Below are 27,412 nucleotides of genomic sequence, written 5' to 3' on the forward strand. Positions count from 1 at the left end.
TTTTTACATAAATTATAATAAAATTGAGAAAGGAAATGGGGAATGTGTCGAAGCGACAACAAGCCGACCAATGAGCAGACAACAGCCGAAAAATTTCTGAAAATTTACCAGCCGCTGAATGACTTAACCACCTGGCATAGGTCTCATATGTTTCATATTTGTGAGTGAATTTACCCTTGCACACCATAGATGTTTAAGATATATGTATGTCAAATAGTTGACGCAAGGGATGGTAAGAATATGGGAGATTTGGTAATAGTTTCTTTAGTTTTATTTAAAATATAGTTTACTCACTGTTTCCGACAAGCGGCTATGCTCGTCTTCAATGCTCTTCAACCTCGTGATTAATTTGACCTTTTAAGCATTTTTTTTTTATTCGAGCGTCACTGATGCGTCTTTTGTAGACGAAACGCGCGTCTGGCGTAAGTGTAAAATTTTAGTCCTGGTATCTATAATGAGTTTATCTACCTTGCATTTTTGATAACTTTAAAAGATTCATAGGATAGCGTGAATATCTTGGTTTTTTTATTGTGGGAAAACATACCCGTTTGACTTGAAAACACATATATATTCCCTTCTGTTGCACCTGAAGGAAGAGCCGTTGAAGTTTGTGTTGTATCGGAACAATAATTGGGTACTTCTGTAGCGTACGTAGTTGTTCCTGATGATGATTGACTTATTACCTACAAGGAAAAAAAGACGCTCGATGCAAATAAGTTAATCTCTTAAAAAAAAACAGATTATTCTCTCTAAAATAAATTGTACATTTTATATAAAACGAACTAAATAGACACATAACAAGGTAATCCAGGTGTTAAAAGTACAAAAAATTAAATGTCAATTATAAGTAAAGGTAAATTATTGTGTAGATTGTAGTGTGTCTTTTTAGGACTTTTGATGTATTTTATTTACTGTAGAATGTTATAAATCTTTTATACGCAAACTCTGTCTGTGTAATTGATATGCATGTATAACTTATGTATGCAAAAAATATAAAAAAAGATGTTTTATATTAGAGTCCACCGTTTATCCCTGGACGATGGTTCATTGTAAACACAGGGCCCCTTGTGTATACTTTCCTTGGTTATAAAATGTAAATTATATTCAGGGGATTTTCAATAAATGTATTTAAAAAATAAAAAAAAAGAACTTACTAGACAGGAAAACTGATAGTCTCCATTTGCGACGCTGGTGTCGTTGTTCCATACAGATAAATATGCATACCCATTACTTGTAACAGATTTCATGCATACAAAGTTCCCACTACCTAGGATATAAAATAAATGTATTTTGACATTAAAGTTACACCATCAAAGCCTAAATGCATTGAGTATTTGTCTTGACAACGGAAAACTAAGAATGTTACCATTGTCAATGTTGACATTAAAGTGATTACATATTGCCAATACATGTATTATTCAAAATTTTAAAACACCTTTATAAATTAAGATCTTTGTAATATATTTGATATGATTTTAAGTGTTGAAAAAGGTAAAAATAATACATAACTCGAAGGACAATTCAAGGACAAAAGTCTCTTTTAAAAATCAAAATAAAAAGCTCAAACACATCAGACGAATGGAAAACAACTATAATATTTCTGACAGACATTTCCTAATGTAGAAAATGGTTGATTAAACCCGGTTTTACAGCTAACAAAACCTCTTACGTGTATGACAATCTTCTATCCTTTCTTCTTTTTCAATAAATCAAAATGTAGAAATATGAAGAAGATGTACTTTAATCTGATTAAAAAGTAAAATCACAAAAATACTGCACTCAAAGGAAAATCAAATCGGAAAGTCCCTAATCACATGGCAAAGGCAAAGGCAAATCAAATGATTAATTCATTGCTGCTCTTTGTTGAAAAGATACTAACATCAAAGAGAATCACAATTATGACGATAATGGCCAGCAATAAATATCTTATATTGATTTAATATCTGCTATATTTGGTCTTTGATACGAAGTCTTCAATGAGTTAAAATTCCATTTAGTAATTTTCCGACTCACTTGAAAATGGGATTGTAGAGCATCCTCCGTCGTAGGTATAAGTCTGTCCAGTTTTGACAGTACAGCCATCGAACGTTGTGCTGGTACAAGAAGCTCCAGAAGCAGCAGTTATTGATACAGAACCGTAATTAGCCAATAGTGCGTTCGAACATGTGGCTTCACCCATTCCTGAAGCAGGGGCACCTAAAATTGGAAAAACAAAAATACATATTACATGTAAATAATCATACAATATATTGAAAAAAATTCTTTGAAATCGTTACTTCATACGTTTCATGGTCACCATCACGAATCGTTTGACTAAACGATATTTCGGTGTTTCAACTCACTAGCGACATGTAGTCGCTGTTGTTGATGCTTGCTTAGATACTAAAAAAGTCGTCTTGACACATTAACAATGTGTGTGTATTCACAGGGGTAGTGGATCGTGCAAATCAGGAGACAAATATTCAGTTGACGCACTCGTTTTTGTTCCTTTTGGAGTTCATGTGATTCTATCAGTTTTTGTTTGCTACTTGTATTTGTCATTTTCTACGCAATTCACGACTTTGAATATCGATAAACTATTACGAGTATAATTTGTTTCGATGTGTTTTTATACTTCGTGTTTAAACCACTGATCTATTTAATGATGTTAGCTACTCTTAATTTGACTTTTTGACAGATATTTCGGAATCCTCTAGTTTTATCCATGTAGTGCCATTATATGTTTCTTTTCTCCTAACCTCTACTTTCATCTTCATAATTTTATTATATATAGTTTAGAGAGAATCTTTCCCAGCCAAATTTTCAAGTGATAATATCTCACAAACAATGACACTAGCCTTTCTTCTTTTTTTGTTTTTTTAAGTTCTGGTATGTATATACTATCGATTCAAATTTTACCAACAGTCTTTTTATTTTTTAAATGCTTGTCTTTTTTAACAGAAGATCGAACATCCCTCTTACATTTACAGCTGTTAGCCTAAAGCTAGCTAGTTAAAGGTTCGTTTTGCTTGCTTGCTTTGTTTGTTTTGAAGTTTTGTCAAGCAATGTATTTAGGATTGATATCTGCAAACAATATATTAAGTAGGCGGAGTTAAGCCTGTATATAACATCTGTAATATGAACAATTACATTTAAGCTGCATCATATGATCAATCCTTTTTGATATCTTTATAAGGTTAAATTTTATGATTTGAATGTGACCTACCATCTTTAACTAGTACTATATAAGTACTGTCTTCATAAGGTGTTGCCCTATTACAGACATCAGACATTACTACAGTTGAACCCTCTAAGGTACCTTTGATATGATCATTATTTGTAAGGTCCACAGCTGCAAAGGGATTTAGGTATACAATTGTATTATAATTATAATTATATTAGTATGACCAATTCCTAGATAAATACATGATCTTTAATAATTGCATAATCATTTTTTTTTTTTTATTTTGTTAATCTCATCACTTGTTCAATGTGCTAGTGTGTATCTCACATGTACTACATTCTCCACTTTAGATTATTTAAATGTGAAGAGGAGATGGGAAATATATAGAGTGACGACCAGAATATTTCAGTCTCACAATTAGATTTATACATGAATTTGATTCATTTCCAATAATTTTCAATCAAAATGTAAAAACTTAGTTATTGTATGTCCGTTTTTCTACAATAGTCAATTTTTTTTTTTCAATTGATTTTCCTTTCGTGTCATTCAGCGCAAACTTTGCTGTTGATATTTTGTTGTTTGAAATGATGAATGACTTTTTTGTACTGTTGATTTTTTTTCTGAGAGGATTTCTCGTATTATGTGATATAGTGCATGTATAATTAATTTGTATTGTATTATATATATTCTATAAGCTGTACTTGTCTTTGGAATAAAGTATTATTATTATTATTAAACCAATATCATTTTCTTTCTTTCTTTATGTTCTTAATTTTTCTCTGAATTAGTAGGTGTCTGAATAATTTTTTTCTTATAGTTTTCAATCTTTCTTGTGAAGTTTCGTAGAATATAGTGTTACTTACTTGTACCCAACTGGTAATAATATTTATATTCAGATATTCTTTTCAAATACAAGCACAAGTATGCTCTTATATCATTGTTGAATATAAAAGCTGTTTCTGTTGCTCTGTGAACAGAAGAAAATATAGAATTATGATAATAAAAAAAATGGTGACTTTAATTTGAAACTGATGATAAACAACAACAAAAAATGTCATAACTAAATAATGATTAACATGGGTAATTTTGCGAATCAACAGTATCGATTTTATATAATTTGGTCTTGTTTTATTGAAAATGTTACTAGTTTATTTTGTTGTGTGTTTATTTTGAAATTTCAATATACCATGTGATCAAAGAATGTTTGTTCTTTAAATTTCAAATTTACAAAACAACAAAAGATACATGAAATTTTGTGGGCGCTTTTATTCGCGTGACCCGAAAAAAAGGAAAAAACCTTACTTTGCTGAAGTAAGCTATGAATAAAATAAAACAAATGGACATTGAGATTATTAATACTGTACTAAACATGTAATATGTTACGCTTGTATATACAAAAATGTTTTACAGAACGAAACCAGAATACCTTCTGCAAATAATCACGGATTTGGTTTTGCTAATAATCAATGCAATGTGTACTTTGTTAGATCAGATAAATTTCCATTCAGTTTTGTTTTCAATTATAGTACAAAATAGCTTCTTTAAAAGACAAAAAGAACTGTTCTATAGCTAGCCCGCTACAATTAGAAGTCTGGCTGGTTGTTTGTCACATCTACATTTTATTTATTGTATGCATTTCTTTGCCTTCAGTTGTCTTTGGCTGATGGCAGATCAATGATAATAAATATTGGATGTAGGAAGTACACCACTAATTAATGGCCCTATTGCTTTCTATGTTAAATTCCTCAATTTCGAGTGGTCACAGCTCTTTTATCTTAAGTTCAAATAAAGTGACAATCATTGCATGTCAAAGCAACACCTTCTGGTGTCCTGTACTGAAAAAATCAACATACCTTACATTGCATATAAGAAAGAACTGGTTCCCTGAACTTCGGATGTACCAAAACAGGTACTTCCGATCTGACAAAAAGGCAAAATGTACCCTCCTTTTTAAATTTCATGCCATTTTTTTATTATTCAAATTTATCAGTCAAAAATTGTTCTACAATAATCACCAGTCATGCAGCTTTCATTTGATATCAAAATTAATAAAATACTCTAAATATTTTGAAAGTTATGTCCATGCGTAGGAACTATTTTGTGTTAAATATGTACTACTTTCTGGTATGTGCTTTCTGGCCGGGCCCGAATTAGTGGTGTTACACCTGTATGCCTAACTTTTGATGAAAGGTTGTTGCTATGGTGAAGCAATGGTTAAGTTGTCGTCATGCCGTCAAACATTTATAGACGCCATTATGACAGATAGTTCAGTAATATCTGTGCAAAAGACGACCAAGGATATTTTCTGATTGTTGTACGCACGAAAGGTAAATTCACAAAAATATCGGACTCCGAGGAAAATTCAAAACGGCAAAATCAAAAGCTCAAACACATCAGACAAATTGACAACTCTCATATTCCAGACTTGGTACAGGCATTTTCTTAGGTAGAAAATTGTGGATTTGACCTGGTTTTATAGCTACATGTAGCTAGACTTCTCACAATCCCGTTCTTTTGCCTTATATTGACATCAACGAATGTGACGTTGCAACGAATGGTTACTTATGCGACCCGGTCGGTACGACATCAGGAGCAGGTTATGCCTATTCCTCGAAAGCACATAAGATAACCTCCAGTTTTGGGTTGTGTTCCTTCGACTCAGTCTTTAGTTGTATGTGGTGTTATGTAGCCTGATGTTTGTCTTTTCGTCTTGTGGTTCCTTGTGATGTTGGTGTCGGTTTCTCCTCGACATAATACGATTTTGTAATGTACTTTTGATATATCATACCTCTTTTGTAATTAAAGCATCAGGGTTGTTTAAGGCTTATCATTTTGTGAATACGTATGCATGTTTTATTGTAGGAAGTTGAATATTTTATTTCGTTTATTATTATGCTGCTTTTTGCTTTTGTGTTGTTGAGTTACTGGCTTATTGACTGATACTAGTACATAATTATAATTTTGATAGTATAATGATTGCCTTATGTTGACAGTAAGTACAAAATTTCAGTGTTGCCGGATAATTTGAATAACGGAACAGTATTATCAACGGAAAAGATTTTATCTGGATATAAAACTCTGTTTAATCCATCATTTTCTTCGTAAAGTGCCTGTACAAAGTCATGAATATGACTTTTGGTTTTCTTATATTCATTCCGTTGTTTGACATAAATGTAGTCGAGCGTTTGAATTTGTCATGTTTTATGAACTCCATTATTTGAATTAACCTTGAATTACGGTATTGTGTGTTAATACATGTGTTTTATACATACTTCAGCATATAATAATCACCGCTACTCTCTTCGCATGAAAAGTTTAATGACTGCACTGCAACAGACATATATATAGGATACCCATTTAGATGGGTGTCGTTGAATGTTAATGCCCCTTTGTGGGCGCTGTGCCATACGCCTGATATCTCACTAGGAAATGAACAACTTGCATCTGAAAAATTGAAGAAAAAAAGAGTAATGAAAGTAGTTATCAAAGGTACCAGGCTTATAATTTAATACACCAGACGCGGGTTTCGTATACATAAGACTGATCATTGACACTCAGATAAAACAAAAGTTAGAAAGCCAAACCAGAACAAAGTTGAAGTGCATTGAGAACCCAAAATTCCAAAAAGTTGTGCCTAATACGGCTATGGTAATCTATGCCTAGAATAAGAAAATTATTTGTAATTCAAATAATGAATATATTTGCAAACAGTAAATCCATAAAAATAAACATATATTTGATATTCATATCAACACGGAAGTGCGGACTACATTGTACTTGGCTGGTGCTACCCCTAGGGAAGAAACGTCCGCCAGCAGTGGCCTCGACCCAACGTGTGAAATATGTAGATTAGCGCTAACGAGACATAACAAGACATTAAAACACTTTAAAGAACATGAATAAGACTTTATCGATGTACGTATATTCAAAACCATGCATGCACGTCATCAAACCGATAATAGGAAAGTAATGGAGATACATACTTTGTAAGATACAATGACAAAACATACATATTATGAACAGGTGTCGTAAACCGATAAAAACCATACAAAGGGACGGTGAAGCAGTTGATGATTCCTATATAAATTTGCAAATTGATAAATGCTCATTTTAATATATACTTTCGACCAGTGGAGAAATAAAACACATCCAGTGAAATATTTTCCTTTGAATAACACTAATCTACAAGAACACTGCGGCAATGAAATACTAATAACTCAAATATGAGGAATATAAAATACTGGGAAACTAACCAAAACCAAAATAATTACTTGATTTTATAATATAGGTGTTCATTAAACGAGCATTAAACTCGAATTCTTCCTTAAAAGTGTTTCTCTTAATTCATTGTCTCACGGCAACCTTTAATTCAAACAATAGTCTAAAAAATTCACTCTATGTATGTTCTTATGGCTACGTAGTTGTCTGTGTTTTGTTGACTAACACTGTTTCGACGCCCCCTTGCTGTAGTTTCACTCTTTTTTATAATTTAGTATGCGTCTGATCCTTTTAATACATGTATTGGTTTAAACCGCTTAGAAGTGCACAATTCAGTTTAATTCGATCATGGCATTCCTGTATAAGGTTAATATGGATTAAAACAATATTGTTTTTATTTGGTATTTAACAAAGTTCGTGTTTTAACGGCGGAAAATGCTACTAAGTACTTAATTTAAGATAAATATGTATTTTGGTACTACATGTTTAAAAAAAGGAAGTGTTTAATTTAAGGTTTATTAAAGCCCCAATCCCACTAGACCACGATCGCACCACGCTCACCGCGATCTAAAATAAATTTAGATCGTGGTGAGGTCGCGGTATGAGCGGCATGAAAATGTAAATTTTCGTTGCTTTCACGATGCTACAGCGTCCTCTCTACGCTTCAACAAAGATCCCGCTACGATTATACCACGTTCTCACCGCGCTTATTCTGCGACCTCACTACGCTTATCAAGATCTTTCTACGCTCTTCACGTTCTCACTACGACCATACCACAAGTTATCCGATTGCAACAAGATCTTATACCCCAGTCCCACTAGGCCACGATCGCACTACGATCTGTGAAAATAATGCAAATTTTGATGATCGTGGTACGATCGTGTAGGTCGCAGTAAGGTCGTACCACGGTCGTGGTGAGGTCTTCAAGATCGTGAAGAGCGTGGCCAACTTTGAACATGTTCAAAACAATCGTGGTGCGGTCGTGGCGAAATATGGTCGTAGTAGAAGCGTAGTGAGAGCGCACTAAGATCGTAGTAAGATCGCAAAGGTCGCTGTACAATCGTAGCTAGAGCGTAGCAAAAGCGTGATTCTATTCGGAGAGATTGCGCTACGATCTCACAGCGACGTTATCACGACCTTACTACGACCATCACGTTCTCAACGCGACCCAACTACACTTCCACTACGACTTTACCACGCTCATCACGACCATAGTACGATTCTAGTACGCCCTTGTCGTCCTCATCACGCTCTTCTCACGACCTTACTACGTTCACACTACGACCATCATTTTTATTGTCATTTTCACATTAAATATATAAAAAAAACTCCCTAGATTTTGTTTGTCTGAATGTATTTATTTTATCCATTTGCTCTAACGGCTCAACCATGCTTTTCGTTTTTATATAGATTAGACCGTTGGTTTTCCCGTTTAAATGGTTTAACATTAGTATTTTTGTGCCCTTTATAGCGTGCTGTTCGGTGTGAGCCAAGGCTTCGTATTGATGGCCGTACCTTGGCAAATAATGGTTTACTTTTATAGATTTTTACATTGATGGAGAGTTGTCTCATTGGCACTCATACCACATCTTCCTATATATATTGACACATCTGTGTCATCTCTGCTATCGTTCACTAAAATATCGTCATTTGAGCTTTATGGACCAGCAATAGGTTGTAATTTAGGTTTGATTGGTTGTTCCGACATCTCTTGATGACAAGTATTACACTACTTATGTGTATAGTATCAGTTTAATTGAAGTCTGGAGCTGGCATGTCAGTTAACTGCTAGTAGTCTGTTGTTATTTATGTATTACTGTCATTTTGTTTATTTTCTTTAGTCACATCTTCTGACATCAGACTCGGACTTCTCTTGAACTGAATTTTAATGTGCGTATTGTTATGCGTTTACTTTTCTTCATTGGCTAGAGGTATAGGGGGAGGGTTGAGATCTCACAAACATGTTTAACCCCACTATTTTTGCGCCTGTCCCAAGTCAGGAGCCTCTGGCCTTTGTTAGTCTTGTACTATTTTTAATTTTAGTTTCTTGTGTACTATTTGGAGTTTAGTATGACGTTCATACTTTGCTCCCTCTGCCTCTACACCAACCCCTACCACCACGCCCACGTGTTCTAGTAGATTTTGGTGGCATGACTGTATTGTTTCCGAGAAATTTCCGTTTTAATCAGAAATAGAAGGAATGGAACTATATTGATATGAAACACGATATTGCTGAGAAAGTAGTAAGATCGCGGTATGAACGTAGTATAATCGTGGTAAGAACGTGCTATAATCGCAGTAAGATCGTGTTGCAATCGGATAAATCGTGCTATGGTCGTAGTGAGAACGTGAAGAGCGTAGAAAGATCTTTATAAGCGTAGTGAGGTCGCAGAATAAGCGCGGTGAGAACGTGGTTTAATCGCAGCGGGATCGTTGTAGAAGCGTAATTAGGACGTAGTAGCATCGAGAAAGCAACGAAAATTAACATTTTCATGCCGCTCATACCGCGACCTCACCACGATCTGAATTTATTTTAGATTGCAGTGAGCGTGGTGCGATCGTGGTCTAGTGGGACTGGGGCTTTACTGCGATTATAACACGTTCTTACCACGATTATACTACGTTCATAGCGCGATCTTACTACGTTCTCAGCAATAACGTCAACATCGTGTTCCATATCAATACAGTTCAATTCCTTCTATTTCTGATTAAATCGTAGATTTCTCGGAAACAATACAGTCATGCCTTCAAAATCTACCAGAACACGTTGGCATGGTGGTAGGAGTTGATGTAGAGGCAGAGGGAGCAAAGTAACGAATCCTGATCAAGCAGATATATCGGACCGACCAATCCAACCTAAATTACAATCTATTGCTGGTCCATAAAGCTTAATGACGATATTTAGTGAACGATAGCAGAGATGACATAGATGTATCAATATATATAGAAAGATGTGGTATGAGTGCCAATGAGACAACTCTCCATCCAAGTAACAATTTATAAAAGTAAACCATTATAGGCCAAGGTACGGCCTTCAGCACGGAGCCTTGGCTCACTTCAATCAGCACGTTATAAAGGACCCAAAATATTACTAGTGTTAAACCATTTAAACGGGGAAACCAACGGTCTAATCTATATAAAAACGAGAAGCATAGTTGAGTCGTTAGAGCAAATGATAAATACATTCAAACAAACAAAATCTAGGGAGCTTTTTTATATATTTTATGTGAAAATGACAATGAGAATGATGGTCGTAGTGTGAACGTAGTCAGGTCGTAAGAAGAGCGTGATGAGGACGGCAAGGGCGTGCTAGAATCGTACTATGGTCGTGAACAGCGTGTTGTAGTCGTAGTGGAAGCGTAATTGGGTCGCAGTGAGAACGTGATGGTCGTAGTGAGGTCGTGATAACGTCACTGTGCGATCGTAGCACAGATTCTCCGAATAGAATCACGCTTTCGCTACGCTCTCGCTACGATTGTACAGCGACCTTTGCGATCTTACTACGATCTTAGTGCGCTCTCACTTCGCTTCTACTACGATCTGATTTCGCCACGACCGCACCACGATTGTTTGGAACATGTTCAAAGTTGGCCACGCTCTTCACGATCTTGAAGACCACACCACGACCGTGATACGACCTTACTGCGATCTACACGACCGCACTACGATCATCAAAATTTGCATTTTTTTTCACAGATCGTAGTGCGATCGTGGCCTAGTGGGACTGGGGTATTAGTTTCCTCAAAGGTTCTGCATGTGTATCTTAGATTGAAAGAAACAATGTTATCACAAGTATTTTTTATAACATGAACGTTCTGCTTTTGACTGCAACAGATCGCATATCGCAAATCAATATCTCTTGATGAAAGTTTGAGATCTCTTGTACAATGTTTGGAAGACAAGTTTTCCATATGTGACAGACCTATGAAAACCTTCAACGCAATCGCCAATAAACACTTGAAAACAAAATGACCTACAAACAAACAAAAATCCCTCGTTTTTTATCAGGACGATGGCGTGGAGTAAAAGAGTTACTCTTCAGGGTTGATTCATCAATTTAGTGCGGTGACAGAAGTGTAAAAAGTCGTCTAGATCGCGAGTTTAATCTCCCCAAATAACACACGGCTAAAAATGGTCTTAACTTAAAGACAAATATGTCTTCTTTAGTTTTTGCCCTGTCGTCAGAATTTCGTACGGTCACATTTTTCTAAAAAGTCGTTTTAATGACTAGTAGTATATAGGAGAGTTTCAACCCCCCTTTTTCAAAATGAAAAATTGTGTATGTTTGCTTACATTTAACTGAAATAGTTTTTCCTGACGCTATTTTCAGATATCGAAATATTCTATTTAGTATTTCATTTTCTTATAATCTATAAAATTTGCGAAGTTTAGACTGTTAAAAATTTAGGTAATTTTAATCGCAAATTCAGACACAAACTTTAGTTTCTTCTTCATCGTAGTAAAACAAATTATCCCGTAATATTTTTAGCATATAGTATTTCATAAAACTAATCAGTGATAAAAAATTCGGAACCAAAATATGAAAAAAACCTTAAGAAATCAATGGAAAAAGAATGGAATAAAAAACTTCAATTTCAACACGGAACTTAATCACTTGCCTTCCGTCACATTTTGTGTATTAGTCAATAATTTGGTCTCAACTGATATATGACATTACTACCTTTTCGCTATTATATACACATATTTGCACTGATATATGCTACAATCTTTGTGTGTATGTGTTTATATTCTATGTTTTTTTGTTATAAAACATTAAATATACTTTGTCAGAAAAGTCTAATTGTAAAATCCAAATAATTTACGGATAGTTTCAGTAAATATTCCGTGATACGTCAAGTCCGTTGCAACTTGCCCCATTAAGTCCAAAGAAAAGACAAACGTTGTTAAATTTTATGCAGTGTTTAATATGCAAAGAAAAGAAAAAATGGACTGACATTTTGAGTCAATTTACCAGTATTGGAAAGTCGATTTTTGTATCTGCATTGAATAAAAGATTAGACGAGGTGAACATCAAGATGTTTCATGCGGAAGCTGTTAATTTACAGAAGTCCGTGCCGGCTGTTTATCGTTGTTCATGCTACAAAAGTTACACAAGTAAACATATTTGTTCCCCCTTTTAGAGCGAGGAAGCTTCTAATCTGATATTTAATGACGACATACAATTTTCGGACTGTTGTCCCTCTGTTTCGGTATGTGTACGCGTTCTAGAATGCAGTAGTTCAACTGGAGCGCTTGTATATTTTGTTGCAACCAAACATTTTAGAAAGATCAAGAACTACTCAAGTTTGAATCAGATGAGCGTATTAAAAATGTTTTAACCGTGTCAGATAAAGTTAAAGTTAAAATAGTTTCCCGTCCCTCTTTTAAACTTCAAGCACTCTGTCATTTTGGTTGCATTACAAATTATTTGCTAAAATCGAAAAAAAAGCAGATATCTCAGATCACGATACTGCTTTTACTAATTTTATTTTGGCTATTGACAACGATGTTATGGTCATTCCTCATGACACCGTTACTAGATAAATATATTACTTAGTAGTAGATCTTTTCTTCCAGCTGATTCTAATTTAAAATATTCTACTTGTAAAATGCAGTCTAAATTCATTGATTTCTATAGAAATTCAGTTGTCAAACAACTTCAACAAGTTCAAGGCAAATATAACAATATTTTGTAGCAAAATAACTATTTAAGATGCCATATCAGCTGCAAGTCAATGGAAAACTGAACTCAAAATTTTAATGTCAAATGTAATAGACAAAAATAACGGACAGATATGTCATTCCGCTGCAAGTATACAATAGAAAAGACATATCTACAAACTGTACAGAAGTATACCCAACTTCGGAAGAATTGTCTTGTTCTTCTTCAATTCAGTCAATGCCTTCGTCTTTATTGCAACTAATTTTATGGTAACTCAATGAAACTGCATAGCCAAAACTATTCTCAGGAAATAGCATCACAGAAATTTCTTAATTGCTAAGCAGTTGTTGCGTCAACCGTTTGTGTTGCCATTTGTTTTTACTGCTTTTCATTTCATATTGGCTTTATAAATGTACAATGAGTTTGGTTCGAAACACCTTGTTGAAATATTGAATGCCAATGGATTTTATGCTTCTAAATAGAGTGCGACGCTATCTAATGTGTTGCCAACCATGAAATTGAGCGAAATGAAGACAGTGTGTACGTCTCATGCATAATGTTTCCCCCATCATCTTTGCAGACAAGCATATGGATGTCATCTCCCCATTTTAGATCTCTGTTAAATCTTGGATGAATTGAAAGGGATGGTTTGAAGCTGGTATTTCTTTGGGAACAAATGTCTTCGGACTTCCTACAATACCTTGTCTGTACTTATAAGAAAATCTCAAAATAACGTGTTTGCTTTGAACAGTACCTTTCATGTGCATACCTGTGGCCATGAGTGAAATGTATAGAAATATTAAAAACATGTCTTGTGACGGTTGGTGAAAATGAAGATGATGGAGATAACGGTTGATTAGGTATATAGCTTGTTGAACTGATACACACGGTCCCACCCCCGGGTTTGGGGAGTGTTGGCGTGCCCTTGAAAAAGTCAAACCCCGCCACATTTTGTTTGTGTCTGTTTCAAGTCACGAGACGGTAATGCAGTGTTTGTCGTATGTTTCTTTATAATATATTTTTTTGTTTCTTATTCATTTTGTACATTAATCAGGTCGATAGATTTTTCGTTTGTTTTACAATATTCATTTCGTGAATTAAAGACTATGCAGTATAAATTTTACTCATTGTTGAAGCCCGTACAGGACATATTGTTAATTTATGTCTCATTTGGATGGTTGCCTCATTTGCAATCATATCACATCTTCTTTTTTTTTATATGGAATACTTTTGAAGTTTGTGGTACGTTGCAAGGATAAAAAGGGGGGATATAGGTACAAAAGTTATAATGTAATAGATATTAACCAGAGTAAAATACGCAACAACAGATAATACTATATATGGAAGCAGTAATAATTGTGAAAAAAACCAAAAGCAACAAATAGTCTATAATAAAACGTAAAGTATCCGCAATTCAATTTGAGGTCATATTTGACTGTAGGGTTCTATTGCTTTGAATTGATACCTCACCCAATATGATAGTTTAAAAAATAATTTTAAAGTATTGTCCTGCATGACACTTGATTTTTACCTGAAATTAAATTTTTTCAAAAGGTTAAGGTGCTCTAAACATTTTATAGGTTGAAAACTTAATTTTTGAGGTTTTGTATATAAAACGTCGTTTTAGGATTTTTTTGATAAAATAAATCTTAATGATTAAGGTTTATGTATAATAACAAACATTAATAAAGCCAAAACAGTATCGTTTGTATTTATGTAGAGTTTAGAAATAGAAAAAAATGTCAAAATTGAAACCCTCCCAAATTTTCACAGATTTTCACGTATGACCTTTGACCTCAATTTAAAAAAATTGTGACCATACCAAATCCTGACGACAGGCATATTATTATAGTACACGATTTCCTCTTTCCAATGATATATTATATAGGTGTGTGTTCGGTGGGGAGATTAAATTCAAAAAAATCTACCTTCAGTCACCGCACTAATTTAAATATTGATGTTTTTTTTAATTAAATCTATATTTGCACTCAGATGAAATTAATAGAAAAACGTCACACATTTACCCTAATCAATTGTTAGTACGAATGGTTTCTCTAGTCTAGACACAATATATTATAGTCCCTCGTTGAAGAGTATCTTGTAAATGTTTAAATAAAGGAAATGCCAGCTTTATAAGAGCTGTTCTTCTAAATTATCGGTGCTTTGCATTCAGGAACTTTTCAATCTGTTATTTTCAAAACCAGTGGTTTGCATATAGTATTTATTATATGTTTGATATAATTCGAGACTACGAAAGTCCCATTAGTTATATATGTGATTTCATATAATGCATTCGTTTGTTGATATTTCACTATATACAAATGTATTCATTAATATTTGAGAAAGAACTGTGTCAATGCAAGTTCAACACATCAGAAATTATCCAATATGTTAACTTGAAGTGGTTTAATATATTTCGAATGCAACATTATATATTTAAAGCAATTTTAAATCTTTTGTCTGTGTTGAGACATTCTAATTGTATTTAAATGTTCACTTTCAGATTTAAATGAACGAATTTAAATGCATAAAAGGTGATAAACGGCGTAGTCAAATCTATTTCGGTGTGGTTTATGAAAAGTTAATGGTAATGTTTGCAGGATTGTTATCTGTTCAGATTAAATCAGTATACTATGTATAAGAATCACTTTATTTCATTGTACTTTTAAGTATTATGTATTCGTCTTTATTCAATTTTGATTTTCAAGAATGACTAGACTGCAAATTTTTCCTTAGGCCACACCAATTTAATTCCTTGTTCGACGGACTCGCCCGCACCTATTTTTTTCAAAACAAAATTTTTATTTTATTTTTATGTTCCCGCTTCCTGCATCCGGAAATGTAATCATGTCTATATCCCGCACCGTTTTTTTGTAAATATTATAAAAAGATATCAACATTTGTTTTTAAAATCACAGTCTAACCTGAATATAACGATTTTAAACCCATAAGCACCCCATCACACTGTGAAAATATCTGTGTGAATATTTGTTTCAGCATGAAAGCGATTTATCCAACGTGGGAGTGCTCCGATTGATAACAGGGGAAATACCTGTACAGAACAAAACATTGGTTTCTTTCCCCCTTACTTTAATATATCAGAGACATATAATACAATGAGAAAATATGAGCCCTTTTGTACTAAAAAGTGTTTTTTACAAAGAAATATATCATAACTTATATTGACCCATCATAAAAGGGATATCTATAACATTAAGCGGTTGTTCCCAACCTGATTATGACTTAGATGGAGAATTGTCGCATTGTCAGTCACACATTCATAGATCAGATTTAATTATACAATTATTTCTTGGTGAACAGGGTAAAAATACTTCATAAATTAAAGAAATGTCAAAGTACAAGTGATAAATCAAGTTTTTAAAAATATTGTCAAAACCTACTATTTTATTTTTACAAAAAAAATATATAATCGTCTCCTTTACTTTTCAAGCTTAGCCTCAAAAATTTGCAAATTAAATTTTTTTTATTAAAATTTTCAAATCGCTCGCTCACCCCAATTTTTGGAGTCCAAAAATCCGTAGAACAAGAAATTAAATTGGTGTGGCCTTATGCAAGTTTTTTTGAAAAACAGCCACTTTCAATTTCATGACTACAGAATATTTGACAAGTACACAAGACAAGAAGTCATCTGTTCGTCTCTTTTCGGTCAACTGTTCTTATATAAAAAAAAAATACAAACAAACAGCATTTTTAAGGAAATTCGCTGCTCAGTTTCAAAATAAATAGCTTTCCATAACACTAGTGTATATTGATAGGGTAGTAATTGAGGAATAAAAACAAGCAAAAAAAATAGGGGTCAATGTGCTTGTTTCGAGATATTAGCCATTTGGAATTTTGGCGGGAAAATGTTCTCTCTTGATTGTTCATACCTTTATCATTGACCAGTTAAAGTTCTCAAAATCTATTAAAAATAATTATACATGTAAAAGATTAATCAAAAGAAAAATGGGGGTCCATGGGAAAAATTGTTAAGGCATTTAAATGGATAAAACCAGAGGATTTCGAAAATCTGACAAAAATTCCAAAACATGACAAGCAAACATCCTTAAATAAAAAAAATAAAAAAAAGTTGACGTTTTGGTTGTTCCCAAATCAAAACTGGGCTATGCTTTCTTGTTTTTTTATAAATATCTGAAAGTTTGCTAACTAGTGCAAATGACTTTTACAATGTTAAGACGATTAATTAGTACATAGATGGGCGTCTACAATTTCTTGCACAATTTCTTGCAACATTTAAAAGTAGCAGATCATTGTTGTTTATATCTAGCGAATAAGTTATCATTGTGCTTCCAATAAGACTTTTATAGAAACCTCCTGCTGAAGTATGCATGGGATATTTACCATCGCATAACACTAAAAGCGCGCGAAGTAGCAGTATTTTTAATCATCGCATAACACTAACACAAACGTAGTTTGGTTTATTAACGCATAACACCTAACACGGATGTATTATCGATGTTACCATTACATAACACTTTACACAGACGCATAATCGATGTTTACAATGGTTGCGTTCAATATCGTAGCAGCTATAAAGGGGAACGCTAGACTGAACGTGGAGATCTATTTAGCAGCTAGGCTATCTACACGTTCAGTAGTCAAAAATCTACGTAGCTCTATGTAGATATATGTAGCTGCTACGATATTGAACGCAACCAATGTTTATAACACTATCACAGACGGATGATCGATTATCACCATCGCATAACCCTTTACACAGACGAAGAGTCGGTGTTTTTTATTGCATAACACTGACAAAGACGAAGTATCGATGTAAGTTAACCCTTGATTGATGAAATTCAACTACCCAAATTATATTGTTAATTGAGGAAGTCATGTAATAGCTTGTACCACAATGTTAAAAAAATGTTTTTCCATATTCGAAAATAAAAATAGGTTAATAATAATATAACTTAGAATAAGTGAAAATTATTATTTAATTGATTTATTTTTATAGTATCAGTAAAATGAAACAGACAATTTCTTACAAACGACAAAACTGACAGATAACAAAAATCGAAGTCTCTTTTGTCATTTAAATTAAAAAGTAAAATATCAAAAATACCGAACTCCTAAGAACCTTCAATAGGGAAAGTCTAAAATTCAAAATCTAAAGCCCAAACTCAACAAATGAATGGAACGCAACTGTCATATCCCGTTTGTATAATTATTTCTTTTAGAAAATGGTGGATTTAATCTGGTTGTATATATGAAGTATGATATTTAAACATATGAAAGCAGTCTGATACGCCACCGTTAAAAAAGGATCAAACGTTTATAACAACGTAAAAAGTCTGTCACAATGCTTATTTGAATTATGAAATCTTGCACAAATTGGAGTTCCAAAGGTACTTTATGGTCGATATCTGACCCGAATCAGTACACCTTTAACGGGTGAGGCAAGATTTATATATGATTAATCCCTTAAATCTGCTAGGTCAGTGTACATACATAATATTATTACGTGGGTAAGGTTTAGTGCAGATTAATAGACTAAAACAATATTTATAGTATTTAAATCATATCAATAGTTACATTCAATCATCTCTATTATTTGCGTAACAGTACAAAAAAAGCTATATGTAAAATCGTCATTCGTCGAGACCAAAAAAAAACGTTTTCGACCATACATTCGATACATTTGATACAATAATCACAATTCTCAGTAAATAAGATATTTTTAATGGCCATTTACAGACTTCTTTACAAATGTGTATACGTGTATTGTGATTTTGCACAAAACATTCCGGACCATGAGAGTCCGACTAGGGCTGGCTTTTGTTGATTGGGAAATTGCTGCCTACAAGCGACGACGAAATAATCCCCTTGACATGTATCTGATCTTATCATTATTCGGGTTGAGAACAACCTGTATTGTTATCAGAGGGGAAATGATTGGCACAAAAGATTTGTACGAAACAAAGAACTAATCTTAGCCCGATAGTCAGCACTTCTGTGTTGACATGAATTATCATTGTTACGGTCATAATTATAAATTTACTATTTATAAAACTTTAAATTTTCGAAATACTAAGGCTTTTCTATAACCAACATTTCTTAGATTGTCTGTTTATAAATTTATAGATTATAAAGAAACTAAGATTTCAATTCTCTCTGGAAAAAATGATCTTAGAAGTTTTTGATAATTTTTAGGGTCCTTTTTATGGATGTGGTTTGCAGAAAAGAGAATGAGAGGTTAAAAGTGAACTACATGTAAGTGTAGGAAGACAAAAAAATAAAAGAGAAAATCTGGTAAAAAGAATAAGGTATGAAAAACATAGGGTATAAAAAACGGTGCTAGAATATAACGATTAGAATGTAATGGGCAAACAATAATACAAAGAGAAAATTGGTCTATAGGAATAAAGAAACTTATCGGACCATAGATGAATTATCACGTTGTGATTGGTTAAACGCTGTCACGTGTTGACTCCCTATGAGACCGTATGGGGTTAGTAAGTTTCATATGGGGTCAGTAGCGAACCATATAACTTATAGTAGGACCGAACCGAAACCCCCTTTTAGGCCCTTTGTTATTGCCACCCAGGAATTGATAAATACTCTTTTTCATGATTTCACTATTTTTCATTTTAGAAATACACCATAACTGAGAATATATCAAATTGCAATGCATCTTAGCATGGCTATGTACTCGCTACACGACAATCAATACTAATGCAGCAGTTCACAGAGCAGTTATATAACGATCCAATTTTAAAAATTATTAATATGATCTTGAAGATATTTTGAATATAATGGAAAATATTTGGATCTTTATATATCATAGACGGATAATTTTGTATTTATTTGATATTTGATACATTATCATATATGTCTTCAAAAGATTATCATCATAATGAATTAATAATTATTTGAAGCGTTTTGTAATAATGGAAGAGTCATATTTATTTTTTTACGTAATAATAATGAATAATTTCATATGTGAAATTATGGAATGATATTGTACCTTATACTTGATCACGATCTGACATACTTTTTAAAATTTATTAATCATATCAGGATAAACAGATATTGTTCTTAATATCTGAGTAATAAGTTTTTTTTGGTGTTTTTGTTCAAATGTTATTAACAACCATATTTAGGTGGTTTCATTTATAATTCAAAAGTACCCGGTCTAATAAATTTGCGAAGCCAAAAAATCGTAGACAAAGGGTTAGACAATGACTTCACGTTCCCATTTTGACAGTCTATGTAATTTGATTCGGTAAATGACAATAGCATAAGCTATCTGTGTAATCATGCAAACTACAATCTTATCTTATTTTGTTCGAGGTCACGTAGCTGATAAAATTCTTTAATATTTTACTGTCATGTTTTCAATATGTTGAAATCATTCATAACTTGTCTAGGCCCAACAGGTGACAATTTTACAGAATTCAAATAGGAGAAAAAAAAAGGTTAGAAATGGTGATTAAAACAAAGAACACACATAAACAGATAACTATATACATATTTGTACATTTGTAGTTTTTAATTTCTATGCTATTTTGGTCTCTGTTGATACATGTAGTTGTCTCATTGGCAATCATGGGCTTTGCTCATTGTTGAAGGCCGTACGGTGACCTATAGTTGTTATGGGCTTTGCTCATTGGTGAAGGCCGTACGGTGACCTATAGTTGTTAATGTCTGTCATTTTGGTCTTTTGTGGATAGTTGTCTCATTTGCAATCATACCACATCTTCTTTTTTTATAAATCATACCGCTTCTTTTCATTATTATAGAGTATGTCAAGTACGCTCTTATTTCAATATTACTAGACAAAAATAATTCATCTTGTTTTCAGACAGCGATGTCTTTCTTAACGTGTTTTAGTGTTACAAAAACTACCATTTCCACACCTTTCGACAGGGCATCCACAGTTTGTAAGGCCTCAACGGAACCAAGTCGGCCCTGTCAGAAAGAACTTAAGGAATGTAGTACACAGTTTAAGCCAAATAGTTCCTAAACATACATGTAGCTGTAACTTTATCAATAAGTAAACATCCAAGTAATTTTGGTATCAAACGAAAGCTTACGGATTTTGGACCACAGTAAAACATTTGTATAATAAATATAAATAAATGAAATTGAAATAGCAGGGCATAGTGTCCTATTGTTCATATAAGACGTAACCGTATTTGTACTATCAGACTCCCGGGAATCAGTGCATTCCAATATTCAATCAAACGTGTGTGGATAGTCAAAATAAGGCATAGTTTTCACACGAAATGACTGTCACTTTGTTTCAAGATCCAAAATAGCTATTTGCAGAATTTAACATAAAAAGCTATTGAGCTATGAATCCGTAGTGTTTTTCCTCAATTGTCAATGTGCCTATACTAGTAATTCAAAATGTTATTTCATAATAAGATGACGTTAGCAAATCTTTCGTAGCCACTCTTGATTAACCGTTGTTTTGGTGGCTGTCAAGCTATCTTAATATTCTTACAAAATTCTTTAACATTCATACTTCACAGTTTTTTCATGTCTAAAATGTTTGAAAACATGTTTATTTTTGTTAAAATTTGTTTTTGTTTTTGTTTGTTCGTTTATATAACAAAGAGAGATGTTAGATAAAATAAGTTAGACATCAATACTTTGTCAATAAATAAGCAATGAAGTAAACAATTGTTTGTACCACATCAACTTAAAACGTGTTCTAGTGAAGTCGAGTATCCATGTCACTTGTCAGTTTTATCAATGACTGTATTTTATGAGGAATTGTTGTTCTAATGACCCGTGAAATAAACTAAACACCTTAGACAATGTGTTGTTAACACATATATTTGTTTACTTGTTTGTACCTTAAATATATCTTGATCAAATTTCGTGATACACATCTAAACAAGCATACGATATATAATGACAATATAAGTAATGTTTTAAAGATCATTGATTTGTGCCTTATCAATTTTATTTTGACTCACTTTTTTCTTCATTTTATTTTTTTAAAGTTTAAAAAATATTTACTCAGCCACTACTATTGCAATATATGAAAATATTTATTGATTCTTGAGATCATTCTTTCCACCAGCATCAAGGCCCATTTCTTAATAAAGAACTCTTTTGTGTAACTAATTTACAAAATATATACATGTATGCATAGTCATTTGGGCATAAATAAACTAAACAAATTGAGACGTATAAGATAGACATTTAAACAACAACAGTACACAAAACACAACATAGAAAACTAAAGACTGAGCAACACGTTATCCCCACCAAAGATTCGGGGTGGTAGCAGTTACTTCAGAAGGGTAAAAAGACTCATCTCCTCATGTGGCACCCATGTGAAGGGATTAAAGTGACACATTGACAACGACAAATATTCGTATTTAAGATTTGTTAAAGAGTGAGCCACATTTGAGTTCAATACAAATAAAAAAAAAACATTCAAATTTTCTATCCTTTCAGATACTACAAAAGACTGAATTAACCAATATTCCTAACTTGACATAGGCAATTAAATGTAGTCTATGCAAACCAGCTGAATAAATGGAAGGATAATTTATTTTGTTGTTTTCCCTAGATATGCAGTGGTAATTCAATGTGTTTCACTGACCGTAAGGAAACTACATGTATAGGTATGTTAGAAGAAAAGGACGGAAGTTGTACCATTCAAATAACGGACAAAGAACGAGGCAAGATGCTTAGAGAAACTGTTCTCTCATGTTTGGGGAAAAAGCGTGAAAAATACCACATTTGAAACTAGAAGTAGAAGTGGAGTTACATGTACTTGAAACAAAGAATAACACCTATGTGTTTTCTTATATCATTACATCCACTTTGCTGGTCCATTTAGATATTTGTTTTATAAGCTTAATAACTGCACAAATCTATAAGTTAGTACAAATTTAGCATACCACATCTGTTCTTTACCAGCACTTTCACCGCAGTGCCTTGCCCCCTCGATTGATTGCGGGAGGCCATGGGTTTGAACCGTATTCGTTTCAAATCAACACCCTACTAATTAGTACAATGTACGCATGACATGACATTGAGGAGAAAGAGCAAAGATTAGTAAATTTGGATTTAAAATAAAGTGTTCTGATAGGGTTACAGGTCTTCCTTGGACTAGTATGTTAAATATCCGGCTTAGTGTGTCCGTCTAGTAATACGCAGAGTTCATGTTCAGATCGCATTAAAATGTTCTCGTACCGAATATGTATGTAATTTGCCGCTGGATGTTAAACAAAAATGTATCATCATCAACACCCTATAGAAAACGAACAAACCTTGCTTCGGTTTCAAGATCTGATGACTCGCAATAATTTCATTCCCACCAATTTAATCTTTTAAACAAAGTTCAAACACGATTAAGTGATTAAGGAAATAGTTTTGTTATTTGTACCTATGTAATGGGATTATGAGAAAAAGAAACGAAATACACTAATCGATTCAAAATTTGAAACGTATTTTAGATTTACAAGATTAAAGACTGCACAAATAACTACTTTTAATAAGTCTATGCAAAATACAAATTATTGCTAATACAAATTATTGATAATACAAATTATTGATAATACAAATTATTGATAATAATTGGTTTTAAGCAGTATATATTAAACAGAAAAGTCTGTAACAAAGCCAAATTAATGTTAGTTGAATTTGAAGATAAACAATTAGGCAGTTTGTTTTTAAGTTTGAAATTTATCAGGGCCTTTTATAACCAACTACATAGGCTTTTTACATTGTTGAAGGCTGAACTGCTGCCTATAATTGCTAAGATCAACGTATTTGAACTCTGGTGAATAGTTGTCAATTAGGAATAATACATTATCTCCTTATTTTTACATGATATTTATATTTTCAGCACCTATTAGATTGATACGTACACTCTAGTACTTGTAGATAAAACCAACAGTTGTTCTGTTTAAGGGCATACCATAGTTACGTTCCAATGATGATTTTTTTTACGAAAATTTGCATGCAAGCTATTATTCAGCATGCAATTCAAATATGCAAATATATATAATAAAAAATACTTTCGTGTGCTACTTTCAGAGATAAAAGGGGTCGAAAATTTAAACATTTACTCAAATTTTGTTTTTTACATTTCTATCCTTTCGATAGTCCACCACATCTAACTTTTTTATTGTAGCAAATAAACACCAGAGGATTTTTGTTACAGTAGAAACATTATGAAAATCTTATTTACTTAAATATGCTCTTGATATGTACATTAAAATTGGTACAAATCATTATCATACGTAATCATGCAAACCTAACGCCATTTTGAAAACGAGGGGTCCATGAACTCGTTTTCAAGTTAAATCCGTGTAAATTTAAGCATAACAACCAGTCGGAAAATGCATCTTTTACCGATATGTCACAGTTTGACGTCGCGAAAATAACATTTTAGGTCAGAAACGCCATTATCACTCCTGTAACTGTATCTTAACATTGACTTTTGAATGTAAAGGTGAGAGATAGTAGCGACAAAATATTACTAGTTCAAGAATCAGACGTGCAAATTCCGCCAGTCAATATGTGTAAAGGGAATTTAGGAGAGGACACCAACTCAGGAATCCGACCAGTGAGGGGTGCTGAAAAGAAACTAGCACATTCCCGATTTAAAATGTACTCTCTATATTAAGTTAAATAAAATACTGAAAATGAAGTAGTTTTAAAAAAGCTGTCAAGTGTTGTAAAAGAAAGGCGTACACGATCCAAATGAATAGTAAATCCATAAGTCAAACACCGGGAAAAAACAACAAAAAGATAAGCAGCAGTAAACACAACATATAAAACTCAGTACAAACGAATGAGCAACACGAACCAGACAGAATACCGACGGGAAAAGGGGGTGTCTGAAATGTAAATGAAGAGACTCAATCAAGTATTCCTTACACTATATATATAAAGTAAGAAGTTAATAACACTTTAAAACTCGTTCACTATCTTCATTTTGACTAAATTGTGTACCAAAGTATTCGAAACCATATAACTTGGAAGGAAATTCTTCAATCAATTGATTATGTCATATAATGCACGTTTTAAACAATGTGTTAAATATCTGAATCAGAACATAACAACTCATCTGTCTATATAAGATGCATTGTGCATTCAAAACCTCATAGTTTCATTTGTTTTTAAATACAAGAAAGTTAGTCGAGCAATAAAGTTTCGTTTAAACAGACAATACATGCACATAAATCGGAAATTCGATATTCTTTTTACATGTATTATAAATTTGTCATTGTGGATTTATCTTCACTTGACAAAATGAAAAGGGTTTATTCAATTTATTTCCATTTATTACAATGAGGTTATTTGTCATTAAAATTCATAAGTGGGTTTTGTAAATTGGTAGCCTCGCCTAAGACGATCTTTTCCGAGCTCCGGCAAATAATTTATTTCATTTTTCAGTAAGCTACGGATGCCCCACTCGCATTATCATTTTCTATGTTCATTAGACCGTGAAATTGGGGTCAAAACTCTAATTTGGCAATTAAATTAGAAAGACATGTGTACTGAGTTTGAAGTTGATTGGACTTCAACTTCACCAAAACCTCCTTGACCAAAAACTTTAACCTGAACGAACGGACGGACAGACGGAAGGACGGACGGACGCACAGACTAGAAAACATAATGCCCCTCTACTATCGTAGGTGGGACATAAAAAAATTTAATAAACATGATCAATAGACATTAGATTAAAGGTACTAGCTTATAAATTTAGTAAGTTTTTTTTAAAACCACGCTTGACAAATGACCAAAATCATAGATACCCATACTGTATTCTCGAAATTTCAAAGAACTGAAAATAAACCAACGACTAAATGTTCAACAATAGTGCGGCACCAATTAAAACGTTTTATAGCATATTTCATAAGGTTTGACAAAATTATTTCTTACACTTATGTTGGTGTATGGCACGTACTTGCTTATAGGCCAAAACCGTGAAATTAATGGAGAAGCGCATACTACTGATGAAAAACACAGTGGCTCAAAAAGTAAACGAACGTTGGAAAACGCGACCAAAATGTTACTAACATTTGTAGACTAGTATATTATAATCATATTTTTACTATGAGTCTTGGTGTACACTATGGTGGAATATTTCTAGTTACTTGTTGAAAACCTTCACGTAAATGATAAGATTGCATTTGATACCGTATAGCGAGCTAATTTTGCGGGGTGCAAATTTTCGCTTACTCAATGTTTTCGCGTATAGAACTGAATTGCCAAAAAAATCCGCCAATTTAAGTGTACATGCAAAGGTATTCAACAAGTTTTGAATCCGCCAAAATAGTAATATTGACTGTTTTCTAGTTTTCAACGTACTAGTATTCAATTTTTTTTTGTAGTTTCAGTTCAAATCCAACCTATCCCTCCTATTTTAATTGTTCAGAAACAGATAGCAAATTATCTTCAGTCTATTGTTTTTGTTAGAATGCGTAACGGCAAGGATGAACAAAATAAATTCTAACATGTCTTGCGTTCATAAATTCTTTTTTAAATTGAAACAAAGTTACAAAATATGTAAATAGAATGGGTAACGAACAATCACTGAAAAAAGTTCTTGGTTTGAATCTTTATTTTTTCATTTTTTTTTTTCAAATAAAGCGATGCAGGTTCAGATATTGTCATGAACCACTCGGAATAAATCTAATTTATACATCACTTATGAATGTTGTTAAAACAACGGTTATGTATTGGGTGTTGGTTACTTAACGTCCAGTGGCGAACAATGCTCATATATCCAAATTCCTTGTATTTGTTAGAAATAGAAATAGCATTGATAATTTGCGATCGATGCACTTTTCTTGATTAACCATCACCAAAGAACACACTGTTGAAAGCCAGGGATGTATAAAGACATAAAAACGATAGGAAATAATCTTTAAAAAAAAAGTACTTACCAGTAGAAGAAATGATGACGATGAAGAGGAAAATAATAATGTCCACAAGTTTGTCGTAAAATTTCATTTCTTTCAAATAGAAAGGCGTGAATATGATTCTGTTCCTTTTTCAGAAATCAGAAAAATAACACGCCAGTTTCACAACTTATCAACTTTGCTTTATCATTGTAAATTATGATCAGAATGAAAATCACAGTTAATGAGTCTAAACATTACTTCTGGTTTAAATTACGGATCTTTAATAATTAAATAAGACTCCCAACGCGAAAAATGAAATTAATCAATACACTTTAAACAACCAATACACTAAATATTATGATTATATTCTTATTCTTTAATCCTCTGTAATTAATAAAACACTCAATAGAAAATCTTAAATATTTAACAGCACATTTCAAAACCTCCGCGGATAAAAGCGAATTTGAACCCCATTATTTAAACTCAGTGGTGCAATACCAAGCACATTTACAAAATGAATTGTT

The 27,412-nt window shown here is 32.9% G+C and overlaps 1 protein-coding gene across 1 annotated transcript; it reads right to left on the reverse strand.

The window, feature by feature from the left end:
* LOC143042060 (uncharacterized) lies at positions 1 to 27,410 on the reverse strand. The gene is made up of 7 exons (XM_076214299.1): positions 26,931 to 27,410; positions 6,436 to 6,607; positions 4,027 to 4,130; positions 3,206 to 3,331; positions 2,014 to 2,196; positions 1,155 to 1,267; positions 1 to 683 (listed from the first exon to the last, which is right to left on the reverse strand). The coding sequence occupies exons 1-7, from the start codon at positions 26,995 to 26,997 to the stop codon at positions 465 to 467; spliced, it is 984 nt and encodes a 327-aa protein (XP_076070414.1). The 5' UTR covers positions 26,998 to 27,410; the 3' UTR covers positions 1 to 464.
* Between the last annotated feature and the right edge of the window lie 2 nt (positions 27,411 to 27,412).

This window comes from Mytilus galloprovincialis, chromosome 8 (genome assembly GCF_965363235.1).
Source record: "Mytilus galloprovincialis chromosome 8, xbMytGall1.hap1.1, whole genome shotgun sequence".
NCBI classification, from domain to species: Eukaryota; Metazoa; Mollusca; class Bivalvia; order Mytilida; family Mytilidae; genus Mytilus; species Mytilus galloprovincialis.